This window comes from Rousettus aegyptiacus, unplaced genomic scaffold (assembly GCF_014176215.1).
Source record: "Rousettus aegyptiacus isolate mRouAeg1 unplaced genomic scaffold, mRouAeg1.p scaffold_m13_p_5, whole genome shotgun sequence".
In the NCBI taxonomy this organism is placed as follows: domain Eukaryota; kingdom Metazoa; phylum Chordata; class Mammalia; order Chiroptera; family Pteropodidae; genus Rousettus; species Rousettus aegyptiacus.
The window spans coordinates 80,606,435-80,621,230 of record NW_023416308.1 but is presented as its reverse complement, the minus strand read 5'-3'; the positions used below and the strand labels follow the sequence as shown (position 1 = coordinate 80,621,230).

The 14,796-nt window shown below is 34.5% G+C and overlaps 1 protein-coding gene across 1 annotated transcript; it reads left to right on the top strand.

Moving 5' to 3' along the window:
- The first annotated feature begins 12,500 nt into the window (after positions 1-12,500).
- LOC107506912 (olfactory receptor 2D3) lies at positions 12,501-13,457 on the top strand. Its single transcript, XM_016137859.2, has one exon. The coding sequence runs from the start codon at positions 12,513-12,515 to the stop codon at positions 13,455-13,457; it is 945 nt and encodes a 314-aa protein (XP_015993345.2). The 5' UTR covers positions 12,501-12,512.
- Positions 13,458-14,796: the final 1,339 nt, after the last annotated feature.

Sequence of the window (14,796 nt, the reverse complement as noted above, 5' to 3'; positions counted from 1 at the left end):
CAACAATGAGCTGGTTCTTTGAGAAGGTAAATAATATTGACAAACCCCTGGCTAGACTCACTAAAGAAAAAAGAGAAAGGATGCAAATAAACAAAATCAGGGATGAAAGAGGGGAAATTATGACAGATACCACAGAAATACCAAGGATCATGCAAGAATACTATGAAAAAAGTATATAACACCAACTTAATAACCTAGAATAAGTGGCCCGGTACTTAGAAAAATACGACCTTCCTAGACTGAATCAAGAAGAACTGGAAAAATCTAAATAGACCTATCAGCAGTATGGAAATTGAAACAATCATCAAAACCTACCGAAAAGTAAAAGTCAGGGACCAGATGACTTCACCAGTTAATTCTACCAAACATTCAAAGAAGATTTAATACCAAACTCTTCAAACCCTTCCAAAAACTCAAAGAGGAGGCAATACTCCCCAACTTATTTTATAAAGCCAATATCACCCCGATACCAAAATCTGATAAAGATAACACAGAAAAAGAAAACTACAGACCAATATTTCTCAAGAACACAGATGCAAAAATCTTAAATAAGATACTAGCGAACCGAGTATTGCAACATATTAAAAGGAATATACACCACAATTAAGCGGGCTCCATCCTGGAGGCTCAGGGATGGTTCAACACATGCAAATTGATTAATATGATACATCACATAAACAAATTCAAAAATAAGAATCATATGATCATATCACTAGATGCAGAAAAAGCCTTCCACAAGATACGGCATCCATTTATGATCAAAACACTTAACAAAATCAGTATAGAAGGAAAGTACCTTGACATAATAAAGACCATATATGACAAACCCTCAGCCAGCATTATATTCAGTGGTGAAAAACTCAAAACCTTCCCTCCTAGATCAGGAACAAGGCAAGACTGTCCACTGTAGCCACTGTTATTCAATATAACATTGGAGGTCCTAAAAAGTGCAATCAGGTAAGGGAAAGATGTAAAAGGCATCCATGTAGGAAATGAAGAAGTCGAAGTGTCACTATTTGTGGATGACAGGATTCTCTATATAGAAAACCTTAAAGACTCCACAAGAATACCACTAAAAACAATAAGCAAATACAGTAAAGTCTTTGGGTACAAAATCAACGTTCGAAAATTCATAGTATTTCTATATTTTGATAATGAAATGTCAGAAAAAGAAGTGGAAAAACATAATTTCTTTTGCAATTGCACCAAAAAGAATAAAATACCTAGGAACAAAGTTAACAAAACATGTGAAGGACCTATATAATGAAAACTACAAGGCCCTATTAAAAGAAATTGAAGAAGATACAAAGAAATGGAAAGATAGTCCATGTTCTTGGATTGGAAAAATCAACAGTTAAAATGACCTTATTACCTAGAGAATTATACAGATTTAATTCAACTCCCTTCAAAAATTTAAAGAAATAGAACAAAAAATCATGACATCTGTATAAAAGACCCTGAATCACCAAAGCCATCCTGATTTAAAAAAAAAAAAAAAAAAGAGGTTGGAAGCATCACTCTGCCTGACTTCAAATTCTACTACAAAGTGACAGTACTAAAAAGAGCATGGTATTGGCAGCAAAAGAGGCAAACAGACCAGTGGAACAGAATCAAGAGTCCAGAAGTACACCGATATTTACATGGGCAAATAATTTTTGACCAAAAAGCCAAAACATACAGTGGAGAAAGGAAAGCCTCTTCAATAAATGGTGGTGGGAAAACTGGCAAGCCACCTGTAAAAGAATGAAATTAGACTGTTTTCTATCGCCACAAAGAAAAATTATCTCAAAATGCATTAATGACCTGAATATAAGACCTGAAACAATAAAGAAAGAAGACATAAGAACTAAAGAAAGAAAACATAAGAACTAAAAGAAAACATAGAACTAAAGAAAACATAAGAAGTAAACTTATGGACCTTGGACTTAAAGAGGATTTTATAAATTTGACCTCAAAGACAAAGGAAGTAAAAACTAAGATAAACGATGGGACTATGTCAAACTAAAAAACTTCTCCACACAAAAAAGAAATCATCAGCAAGGTAAAGAGAGAACCATCCGAATGGGAAAATGTATTTGCAAGCAACACCTCCATCCAATAAAGGCCTAATATCCAAAATATACAAAGAATTCATATAACTCAATAATAATAAGACAAAACAAAAAAAGATCCAATCAAAAATGGGCAGAGGACCTGAACAGATATTTCTCCCTAGAGGACATACAAATGGCCAACAAACTTATGAAATGATGGTCATCATCGCTAGCTATTAGGGGAATGCAAATCAAAATCACAATGAGATAGCATCTCGCATCTGTTAAAATAGCTATAATCAACAGGACAAGTAATAACAAATGTTGGAGAGGATGCGGAGAAAAGGAAACGCTGCTGGTGGATCTGCAAATTGGTACAGCCACTGTGGAAAACAGTCCAGAGGTTCCTCAAAAAACTAAGAATTGATCTACCATATGATCCAGCAATCCCTCTACTGGGTATTTACTGCAGACTTGAAAATCCATATCCAAAAAGATGTTTGCACACCGATGTCCATATCAGCATTATTCACAGTGGCCAGAATATGGAAGCAACCAAAGTGTTCTACAAAAATGATTGGCTAAAGAAGCTGCAGTACATATATACAATGGAATATTACTCAGCAATGAGGAGAGATGAAATACTGACATTTGTGACAACGTGGATGGACCTCAAGATAATTATGCTAAGTGAGATAAGCCAGACAGAAAAAGATGAAAATCACATGATATCACTTATATGTGGGATAGAAACCTAAGAGCAACAAATGAACAGGACAAACAAACAGAGACTCATGGACATGGACAATAGACTAGTAGTTACCAGAGGGTAAGGGGGAGGAGGGAGGTAGAGCGGGTAAAGGGGATAAAATAAGTTGTGATAGAAAGAAATCTAACTATGAGAGGTGAACGCACAGAGTAAATATATATATGCCTTACTTTAAAAAAAAATTAAAACACCTATTTATTATTATTTTTCATCTTTGTAAACCAGGAATAAGATACAGGTTTTTTACATGCACTAAAACCCAATAATACATCTCATATTTGACAGAGAAATTTTAGGTGCAATCTCTAAGATCAGGAACAAGACAAGAATGCTTCTACCACCATTACCGTTTAGCATAGTACTGCAAGTCATTAAAAATACCATGAAGAAAGAAAAAGATATAAGATGTAATAATTGGAGGAGAAGAAAAAAAAACTCTACTATTTGCTGAATGTATGACTATCCACCTAAAAAAAAAATTCATTGAACTGTTACAAGTAACAAAGAAATATTTGCCAGTTTCCTGTATCAGAGCTCTACCTAAAAAAAAAAAAAAAATGCTCTACCTCTCTAACAATAATAACCAACTCGAAAATATAATTTAAAAAAATTGAATACAATTTCACAATAGCAGCAAAAATTATAAACTATGTAGAAACAAGTGAAGAATACAAACAGTCTCCATGGGAGGAGAGGGTGAATCAGCTCTAGTGAAGTAGAAGATGCTTTGAATAAAGAGAGAGATATTTCATCTCTTGGATCAGATGACTTCAATACTATAAAGATATCATTTTCCCCCAAATTGATCTATAAATTTAGGGTGATACCAATAACAATTCCAGGTGGACTTTTTGAGTAGCTCAAGACATTTATTCTTAAATTAATGTGGATAAATAAAAACCCACAATTAAAATATTGAAAGGAGTGATATAGAGATGACCTACAATATATGATGACAAATTGCCAAGATACAGAAATAAAAGCTAAGTGGTACTGTTGGGAAAAAAAAGACAAACGAGACAGAATTGAGGTCTCACAGATAAACCCATGTGGAAATTTAATGTACGACAAAATTAATTCCAAAAATCATCAGGGTGAAGACAAATAGTTTAGTAAATAGTGTTGGTAAAATTAGTTTACTACAATTAGAAAAATAAAACAGGATTCCTACCTAATATAACCTAATATAGCATAGAGTGGTAGTCTCTAAATGGATTAAAACCTAAAAGTTAAAATAGAACACCGGCATTACAGAAGAAAACATAGTACATCTTTTTTACTTAGAGTAAGATAATTCCAAAGCACAATCCATAATGAAAAATTTGATGACTTTTATTTCATTAAAATCTGGGGTTTATCTTAAATAAAGGATATTAAGGACAAAGTTAAAATATAGATAAGAAAATGAATGAGATATTTGCACAATGATATATAAAACCAGTAATAAATAAGAACTTACTATCAGGAATTTATAATAAATTCTAAAAATAAATAAGAAAAGAAAGAATATAAAATGTACATATATACAATGACATATCACTCCACCACAGGAAAAAATGGTATATTGCTATTTGTGACAACATGGATAGACCTTGAGATTATCATGCTAAGCAAAATAAGTCAGACAGAAAAAGTTGAGAACCATTTAATTTCACTTATATGTGGGATATAAAACTGAAAGCAACAGAGGAACAAGACAAATAAATCTCATAGATACAGACAACAGTTTAATAGTTACAAGGGGGAAAGGGATGAGAGGGGGAGGTTGATAAAGGTAAAAGGGGGTCAAATAGATAGTGATGAAAGGAAATTTGACTTTGCGTGGTGAACACACAGTGCAATGTACAGATGATGTATTATCGAATTGTACACTTGAAACCTATATAATTTTATTAACATTGTCACCACAACAAATTTAATTAAAAATGGCTTTAAAAAACAATCTTAATTTAATACTTCAAGAAATTAACTGTTTAAGAAACAGTTGTACACACAACTGTTCTTCGAATTATCCCCACAAAATAATGACTTTAACTATGTTCAGTAAAAGTATACCATTTGAATATAGCAACACACTCAAAACTCCTATTGTCATGTTGATATTAGGACAGTATTGACCAATTAAACTCCACCACTTAAGGTGATCACATTGCACCAGAACAACCAAAAACCAAAATACAAGTTGCATTCCTAAATTAGACCATTGGCGTCCAAATAATCCAACATCCGCTGATTGTCACTTCTATTTAATCTCCATGTAAACAAAAACACGAGTTTGGTAAATTGTGACTCTCTCAGAATATATCTGCTGATTCCAGTTAAATGAAATTCATGTAAGTTTTGAAAGAGGGATGGGTATGATTTGGAGGCTTTAGGCTTTAATTTCAAATACAACTCTAAGTGCCCTAGGGTGTCTCACAGGATGGAAAGATAATAAAGTTGAGGTCTCTTAAAGCTCCAGGGAGTGCCCTGTTTACATCACCTCAGGACCTCACCTTTAAATATTTTCCTGAAAGGAGATCCTCTGTTCAGACTTGGGACCTAGGAGAATTGCCATTGTCCCTTGAATCAAATAAGGCAGGGAGGCTTGGGATGAAGTCCAACTCCTAGGAAGACTCTAGACAGTCCTTGGGGGGCATTGATCAAGAGGCAGCCCATAACTGGTACTGTCCTCCAAGAGTGAGCATGCAGGCTACAGAAATTACTCCTTCCCATGCTTGATGTTGATTCCTGAACCAATGAGTCCTCAGCCTTGTTTCTGCCTGGTGTCTGTCCTCAGGTGAGAAAGCTGGGAAAAAGAGCAGGAAGGCTGCTGCTGAGCCTCGGTCTGCAGGATTCTGCAATACTGGTTGCGGGGGTAGGAGGCGAGCATGGTGTTGAGAAAAGCTGAACTTTGACATTTACTCTCTTACACCTCGATTTTTTTTTTAATTGCTAGACTTTCAGAGACAATAATTCTGTTCCCACTCTTCTTTAGAATTCCAGCTCCAAAATCCTTGTTTAGACTTTCTTCTTCAGGGATGAACTCGTTTCCAGAGAAATCACAGAGACAGTCCTCTCAGATCACTTTCCTCTTGCTGTTGAAAAGTCAGTCAACCTGACTCTCCCCTGCCCACTGCTGTCAGCCCTTGTTTTCATTATTTCCATCAGCTTCCCTCTGTCCCACCATCTCCCATGCAACAGGCAGGGAACTGAAAGGAAACAAGGACTCTTGCTTTGAGGAACCCCATCAAGACCCTCTGGATCTTAAGCATGCTCTCTGTCTAGGAGACATGAAGGACCCAGGACTGTATAGTACACCAGGAATGCTGGCACAGCCATCTCCAGTCCCCTTGGTGAGTAAGAGCAGATGGAAGGGAGTGGGTCCAGTTACAATCAGTGCTGTCCTTCTAGTCCAGAGGAGGATACGAACCTCCACTGCTGTGCTGTCATAGCTACACCCCACACCCCAATATCTTTACCATGCAAGTCAGGCATGGTGGGTTCCCACACGACTCAGCCTTGGTCAGTATCCAACTGGCTCAGTACCTACTCTGTAACTCCTTTAGTTATGGTGAAAGATTTGGTGGCCATGAAGGCTCATATATAAGAATATGAAATACTTATGTGAACATATCTGTGATGTGTGGATGTCTATGTGTTTGTGTGAGCTATTGTTTATGAAGTAGTATATGTATGTATATGTAGCATGTGTTGTGTGTGTGTATAATAATCCTCATGTTTGCAGTTGTGTGCATCCAAGTAATTATGAGGAAATATCTGGAAAGGCCATATTAGTTATAAGGAGTTTGGGCCTCAGAGGGATAAAGGATTCATTGTCCATTCTCTTGGTGTGTGGAAACAGCCAGACTTACAGACCTCTTCCTGTTTCCTGTCTTCTTTCTGCTTTTTCTCCATATCTCTGGACTCCTGTCCTCTATGTTCAGCTCTCTTGCACGGCTTTCTACTAACTTCTGTTCTCTTTATTCTATTTACACCACTCTTATTTTTTTCTTGCATATTAAAGAGTCATCATCGTTGACTTAATTAGTAAAGTTGATAGTTATATTAAATTTTTATCCCTGGCCTTTCTTGGTATATTTATCATACCACATTTCATCTTATTTACTTCCTTTTCACTCATTTATTACCCTCCTTTCCTTTTTGGAGATTAAACCATATTCTTCCTCAATCCATATATATACACATGTGTACATAAGTGTACAAATCCTACCTTGAACAGGTGGATAACTCTTCTTATATATACCATACAATTCGACTTGGATTCTAAGTTTTGTTGTGTGTTAAGAATTTATCAGTGTGGTAAGGGTATTATTTAATGGAATTATTGAAAAACAGAGAGAGAAAGATACACACACACACACACACATTTACATAAATCATACCCACACATATTATTTTGCAACCCATTTTTGTAACTCAACAGTGTGTCACACATGTTTCTATGGAAAATACAGATCTACTTACCTTTTAATGGTTTAAGTTTGTATCATCACTGTCATCAGCTTTATCATCATCATCATCATCATCGTCATCGTCATCATCGTCGTAACAGCCGTTTTCTAAATGTAGTTGCCAGACATTGAGCAAACTATTTTTCATTTGGTTCGTAATTTAATTTTTATAACTGTCCTATGAAGTTGTGATGTTATGTTCATTGTACATTAGGAAACTGAGGCATAAAAGAGATCAATAAATTGTCTAGGGTCACCGAGCCCAGAAATGGGAGAACAAGAATTTAACTTGTCTCTGTGAATGAGACATCTTCACTCTTACTCATTTCTCTATATGTTATAGATTATATTATAAGGAAAACTATAATTTATTTCACATATCACCTACTATTAACTTCTAGTTGCCTTTTTCTGTAAATAATTCTATGTGTGAATATCCTTTGAAACAGGTTTCTGCATACCTATAATGATTTACAAAATATAAAGTCCTGAAAATACCAATGCTCAGAAAAAAAGATTAGTTCAAATTGTAATTTTAAAATATTTTCATATTACCTTCCACAGATATTTTTAAAATGTACATGCTTACATTTTTCATACCTGTTTGCCCCACTCTCAAAAATACAGTGGGTGATTTCAATCTATTTTACTTTTGCTAATCTAATGTGAGAAAAAAATCATAACTATTATTTTACTTTATTTACTTTTGTCTGATTCCAAGCAAGGATGAACATTGTTTACATTGTTAGGCATTTGTACTTCTTTTGCAAATTGCCTGTTTAACATCTTGTCTCTTCTCGAATTGCCATTTTAAGGTCCAGTTCCCATCATTTCCATTGGAATTCTCTTTATTCTTGATTTTTAAAAAGCTCTTTGACATGGTAAGTCATTTTCTTATCTGTCGATTATATTTTAAATGCACATTTTCTTTCTTTAACCATTCATTTAAAACATTTGAATAATAAAATATGCCAAACTTAAGTTAATGGCTATGGTTTTCATGGTATCCTTAGAAGGTCCTTTCCATGCAAAGATTACAGAACATATTCACCTACATTTTCTCCCAGTAATATTATGGTGTCTTTTCTTTTTGTTTTGTTTTACATTCAGATATTTAATCTATCTGGGTTTGGGGGAAGAGTAAGAGTTGATGTGAGAGTGCTTTGTTTCCAAAAAGGCAGCCAAATACTCTAATACCATTTTTAAATAATATATCTTTTTCCTATTGAATTGGATGACATCTTTATCATCAATTCCCTTATATACTTGAACTTGATTCTGAATTCTCTGTTTTATTGCATTGAGTGGTTGATTTCTGCATTGGCTATAGTACAGTGTCTAAAAATGATTGTTCCACATTTTGTTTTATATTCGTTTCTAACTACTACTCCTGTACCAGTTACTTTATCAAGGCTGACAATAGAAGCAATAAAGTGATTTTTGTTTAGAGTATCCTCAATTAAGTACTATTGAGATTTTCTTATTTTTATATATTTTTTCGGTATTAGTAATATATAGCCTTTAAAAAACTGTAAGGTACCCAAACATTGGAAGAGAAGAAAATTAACTCATCCATAATTTCAGTACCCAAAGTCAACCACTCTCCACATTTTGGAAATATTTTTATTTTGGTCTTTTCTGTGCATTTCGAAACTATATATTAGCATTGGTACATAAGGCATTAGCAAAACCACTTTAGGTAAGTACCAATGGAAGATGATTTTTATTGTTTAATTATTAATGATATTAATACTTATTTGCAGGGTACAGAGGAAACGGTAATGCTCAGATAATGCCTAGACAAGAGACAGAGAAAAAAGAAATGACAGACATTTCTTTGGGGCTGACACTTCTGAGAACAGGTAAGTTATTCCCTGTGGGATTTCATAAATAATTGTGAGAGAAGATGTGGTTCTTTGAATAACTATAGGAACTTTGCTGTACAGTACATTGCTAGGGCTTATTTATCTTGCATAACTGACACTTGTATAACCTTTGACTAACACCTCCACATTTCTTCCTCCCCTCAGTTCCTGGAAATCTCCATATCAATCTCTGTGTCTATGAATGTGACCATTTTAGATTCCTCGTCTAAGTGATATTGTGTAGTCCTGTATCTGGCTTATTTCACTTAGCATAATGCCCTCTGGGATCATACATGATGTCACAAATGGCAGGATTTCCTTCTTTTTACAAACTAAATCGTATTCCATTGTTTGTATATTCAATATTGCCTTTATTCATCAAAAGTTTCAGCTATTATGAATAATGCTTCAATAAATGTAGTAGCACAGAGATCTCAAGATCTTGATTTCCATTCCTCTAGATATATACTCAGAAGTGAGAATGTTGGATTATATGGTAGTTCTATTTTATTTTATTTTATTTTATTTTATTTTATTTTATTATTATTATTATTATTATTATTATTATTATTATTATTTTGGCGAAGCAGCCCTTGGTTGACCTCACAGATTTCAAGGAACTTGTCAGTTTACAATCTCTTATTTTTTATTTTTTTATTTTTATTTTTTCTGCCTACAGCACCTTGCCTTCTTAGGTCATCTCAATCCAAGTACTAACCAGGTCCGACTCTGCTTATCTTCCGAGATAAGATGGGATCAGGCTTGTTCAGGGTAGCATGGCCATAGACTAGGGAGTTCTATTTTTAATTTTTTGAGAAAGCTCCACACTGTTTTCCATGGGGACTGCACCAATTTACATTCCCGCCAACAGTGTATAAGTGTTTTTTTTTTTTCCACATCCTTGTGAACACTTGTTATCTTCTGGGGTGTGTGTTTGTTTAATAATAGCTATCCTAACAAGGATGACGTGATATCTCATTGTGGTTTTGATTTATATTTCTATGATGATTAGTGATGTTGAGCACCTTTCCGTGTACCTGTTGGCCATTCATATGTCTTCTCTGGAGAAAAGTCTATCCAGTTGCTTTGTCCATTTTTAAATTGGATTATGTGCCATTGAGTTGTATGAGTTCCTTATATATTTCAGTTATTAACTCTTTTATCAGGTATATGGTTTGCAAATATCTTTTCCCATTCTATTGGATGCCTTTTCATTTCTTTTATTGTTCCCTTTGCTCTGCAGAAGCTCTTTAATTTGATGTAGTCTCACTTACCAACTTTTGCTCTTCTTGCTTGTGCTTTTGGTGTTATATCTAAGAAATCATTGCCAAGACTACCGTCCAGAAGCATTGTCTCTATGTTTCCTTTTAGGAGTTTTATGATTTCAGGTCTTATATTTAAGTCTTTAATCCATTTTGAGTTGATTTTGTGTCAAGTGTGAGATAAGAGCCCAATTTCATTCTTTTGCATGTGGATAAGCAGTTTTTCCAACACCATTTAATGAGCACTGTTCTTCCCTCATTGTGTATTCTTGGAACCTTGTCACACATCAATTGACCATATATACGTGTGGCTCATTTCTGAGCTCTCTATTATATTATATTTGTCTGTATGTCTATTTAAAACCATTATTTTATTATATGACGTGATAAATATATTTTCTTGGGAATATTTTCTGCAACTTGTGGTATTAATTTAGAATGAACTCTTAGAATTGGATTTAAAAATCGAGATAACATTTGGGGGTATTAGATGATATTAGGCCTAGGAGACTCAGGAACTCCTAATGCTACTCGAGTCCTGGTCATTTCTCCCCTTAGAGTCTACAAAAAAGAAAAAAGAAAAAAGAAGGCACCACTTTATATTAATTGACCATGTTGCCAGCCAGAAGATAATATGATGATACACTATGGATTTAAGCTGTAAGAAAAGTTGAGGTCTTTTTTCTCTCGCTTTTTAAAGTTAAATATTGGGGGTGGCATTAAAATATAAAATTATATAGGTTTCAAGTGTACGATTCTATAATACATCATTTGCATATTGCATTGCATGTTTACCACCCAAAGTCAAATCTCCTGCCATCACCACATAGTAGATTACCTTTATCCTTTTATACCCTACACTCATTTCCTCTGGTAACCACTATACTGTTGTCTGTATCTATGAGTTTTTGTTGTTTGTCTTGTTCATTTGTTGCTTTTGGTTTTATATCCCACATATGAGTGAAACCAAATGGTTCTCGACTTTTTCTGTCTGACTGATTTTGCTGAGAGTGATATTCTCAAGATCTTGAGTTGAGGTCCTTAAAGTAATACCTGTCATGGGTTAAATGCTCAATAAAATACTAGTTATTATTTTTGGTTGTGGTCATTGCTGTTAAAATTTTAGCAAATTTCCCAAGTAAAAAATGTATCTCTCATTATTGTTACTGTATTATTGAGTTATAATTATATTGAATATTTTTCTTAGATTGAGTAGATATTGCATTTCTTCTTTTTAAATAAGTCTGTTCATGTCTTTGGACTCAGCAGTTTTCATGTTGTTTTAGATCAAATCTTAATGTAATAAAGTATTTTAACTTTTGTCTGGCATCTCCCTTGAATAATTCCCTCAGCTTGCAGTTTCTCTTTTAATCTTGCTTCAGATATTATCTCATTGAAGTCTTTCAATTTGTATTGTAAACTGTACATATTTTTCTTCATGGTTTCTTAGGAACTTTTTGTGTTTTTCAATCTCATCTTACCTAGATGTCACCGCAATTTCAACTTATTTTTTCTTTTTTTACTCTTTTAGTTTTAATATTTTGCCTTTTAATCCAAATAGAATGGTCCTTAGTGTATGATATGTTGGGGCTTTATTTTTAAACCCAAGTAAAGTTTGTTGATTTTTAAAAGGTCAAGTTAAATTTGATACCTAAAAGCTATTTCACATTTTCGAGGATAGGTTATAACTAAATATACAGTATTTTTGAACAGGTAGTGTATAGTTTTATGCATGGTGATAGTCCTAATTAGAATGTAGTTTTATGCATGGTGACAGTCCTTATGGTATACAGTCATTTCCTAACAGTATGTGATGGCCCTTTAGTAAAGTTTACACGAACTCTAATATACTCACATCAGAACTTGTCAAAAAGGCTTTCACAATGTCACATTCTATCTATTAAAAAAAAAACTAGCACTGGGGGAGAGAGTTTTTGGAAAAATAAGTGAATTAAAATTACAACCAATAAAAATAAAAAATATTTTATTTAGTATCAATTTGAACAAGTTGGATAGAAATATCAAATTAGGCATCAGTTTTAAATGAGCCTCTTCTACAGGACTTGATATCATAAACCTAAAGTTTTTCTTTTTGTTTGTGCCAAACAGGTAAATAGCCATAAATCTCAATGGGAGAAGAAAACCAAACTTTGGTGGCTGAGTTTATCTTCCGCGGCCTTTCCCAGGACTTACAGACCCAGATCCTTTTATTTGTCCTTTTTCTCATCATTTATCTATTGACTGTGCTGGGAAACCTGCTTATCATCATTCTCATCTTCATAGATTCTCGACTTCACACACCCATGTACTTTTTTCTTAGAAACCTTTCTTTCGCAGATCTCTGTTTCTCTACTAGCATTGTCCCTCAAGTGTTGATCCACTTTCTGGTAAATAGGAAAACAATTTCTTTTTTTGGATGTATGGCACAGATAATTGTCTTCCTTCTGGCTGGCTGTACAGAGTGTGCACTGCTAGCAGTGATGTCCTATGACCGCTATGTGGCTGTCTGCAAGCCCCTGCATTACTCCACCATCATGACCCAACAGGTGTGCCTCCAGTTGGCCATAGCATCCTGGGCCAGTGGGACACTTGTGTCTCTGGTGGATACCTCCTTTACTTTCCAACTTCCTTATCGAGGACAGAACATCATCAATCACTACTTTTGTGAACCTCCTGCACTCCTGAAGCTGGCTTCAGCAGATACCTACAGCACAGAAATGGCCATCTTTGCAATGGGTGTGGTCATCCTCTTAGCTCCTGTCTCTCTGATCCTTGTCTCCTACTGGAATATTATCTCCACTGTGATCCAGATGCAGTCAGGGGAAGGGAGGCTCAAGGCTTTCTCTACCTGTGGCTCCCATCTCATTGTTGTTGTCCTCTTTTATGGGTCAGGAATATTCACCTACATGCGGCCAAACTCCAAGACCACAAAAGAACGGGATAAGATTATATCTGTGTTCTATACAGTGGTAATACCAATGTTGAATCCCATTATTTATAGCCTGAGAAACAAGGATGTCAAAGGGGCTCTAAGGAAACTAACTGTAGGAAAGTCTTTTTCTCAGAGGCAGTGACCTCAGGGTGTGACTTTTAGAGCTATGGTAACATCCTTAAAAAAGGAGCTGAATTTCAGGGAGAAGTGTGAAAGCGGAAACCATATTCTAGAAACTGAATACTCCACTTGAAGCTAGAACATAGGGAAGAAGTAAAAGGATGAAAAGTTAGGTTATATCCTGAAGATGAAAAGAATTAAGTTCTATTTTGAAGGAGTTTGTGGTTAATTAAGCTAACATAGACATGTTTTAAGTATGATCGCAATTAGGAGTTTTAAAGTGGATTATCCTGAAATAATGTCTAATATGAGTTGCATGCATGATTCTAACATCAAAAATATTTTAAATGTGAACATCCCAGTCATACAAAGGTAGAAATAGTTTTTGACTGAAAAAATCAAAATATCAGAAAGAGCCTTTAATACTGCCACCAGTCATGGCTTAGAAGATTTTAGCTTGTAAAAAGGTGCCAGAGGCAATATTACTTCGTAGTTCATGTTGTTCTTTACTGAAAGCTCCTCAAAAAGTTTTTTTTTTTATATCATCACTCCAAATTTTATATGAGTATAGAGCATTGGGATAAAAAATAAATTCAACAGTCATCTAATCCAACCACTCGTGTGAGGGCTTAAACCATCCCATACTATTTTTATTGAATAATTGTCTAATATTTTATTAAATATGAATCATATAGACCCTTACTCTCTTGGATTGTTCTCTTTCATACATAGATAGTTTTATATTAAAAAGATATTTATCATAGTAGATTAAAACCAATTTCCATGTATCTTCAACTCACTTTCCTTAGTTTTACTCCTGGGACAATTTTCATTATTCTTCTATACCACAACTCACTAAAGTCAATTTCTTTATTTGTCTAAATTCAATTTTCACAGCCAACCATCTATTTGTTCCTTTAAAATTCCTTCTCTACCATAGTTGCCATTCCCACTGTCCAAATTATAAACCCAAAGAATCCTGAGAAAAATAAAAGTGTTGCTCTTTTAAGGCACTACAGTTTGCGATGTTTTGTTACTCGGCAATGGGTAACTAAAATGCTAAGAGAATCATGCTTCTATTAATTTCATCAAAGTAGATGCCAGTGGGGCTTTTTTACAGTACCAGTGAAAAGCTACCTGCTTGAAAATACTACCTCTCATGCTATATGGGGGGTGGGGATAGGGATAAAGGGCCAGAAAGTTTCTAAAGAAAAAATATTTAGTACACAAACTCCGAAAACATAAAAATAAATAAGATGTATCATTCAGTATTCTTATTTTCAAGTAACAGAAACTGAGTATGCATGATTAAAGCTAAAAGGACAAATATTGAAATAATGCTGATTCTGTTCCTGTAGTCA

What these genes read in the sequence shown, in the direction of transcription:
- LOC107506912 (XM_016137859.2), top strand. Translation starts at nt 12,513, where the DNA reads ATGGGAGAAGAAAACCAAACTTTGGTGGCTGAGTTTATCTTCCGCGGC.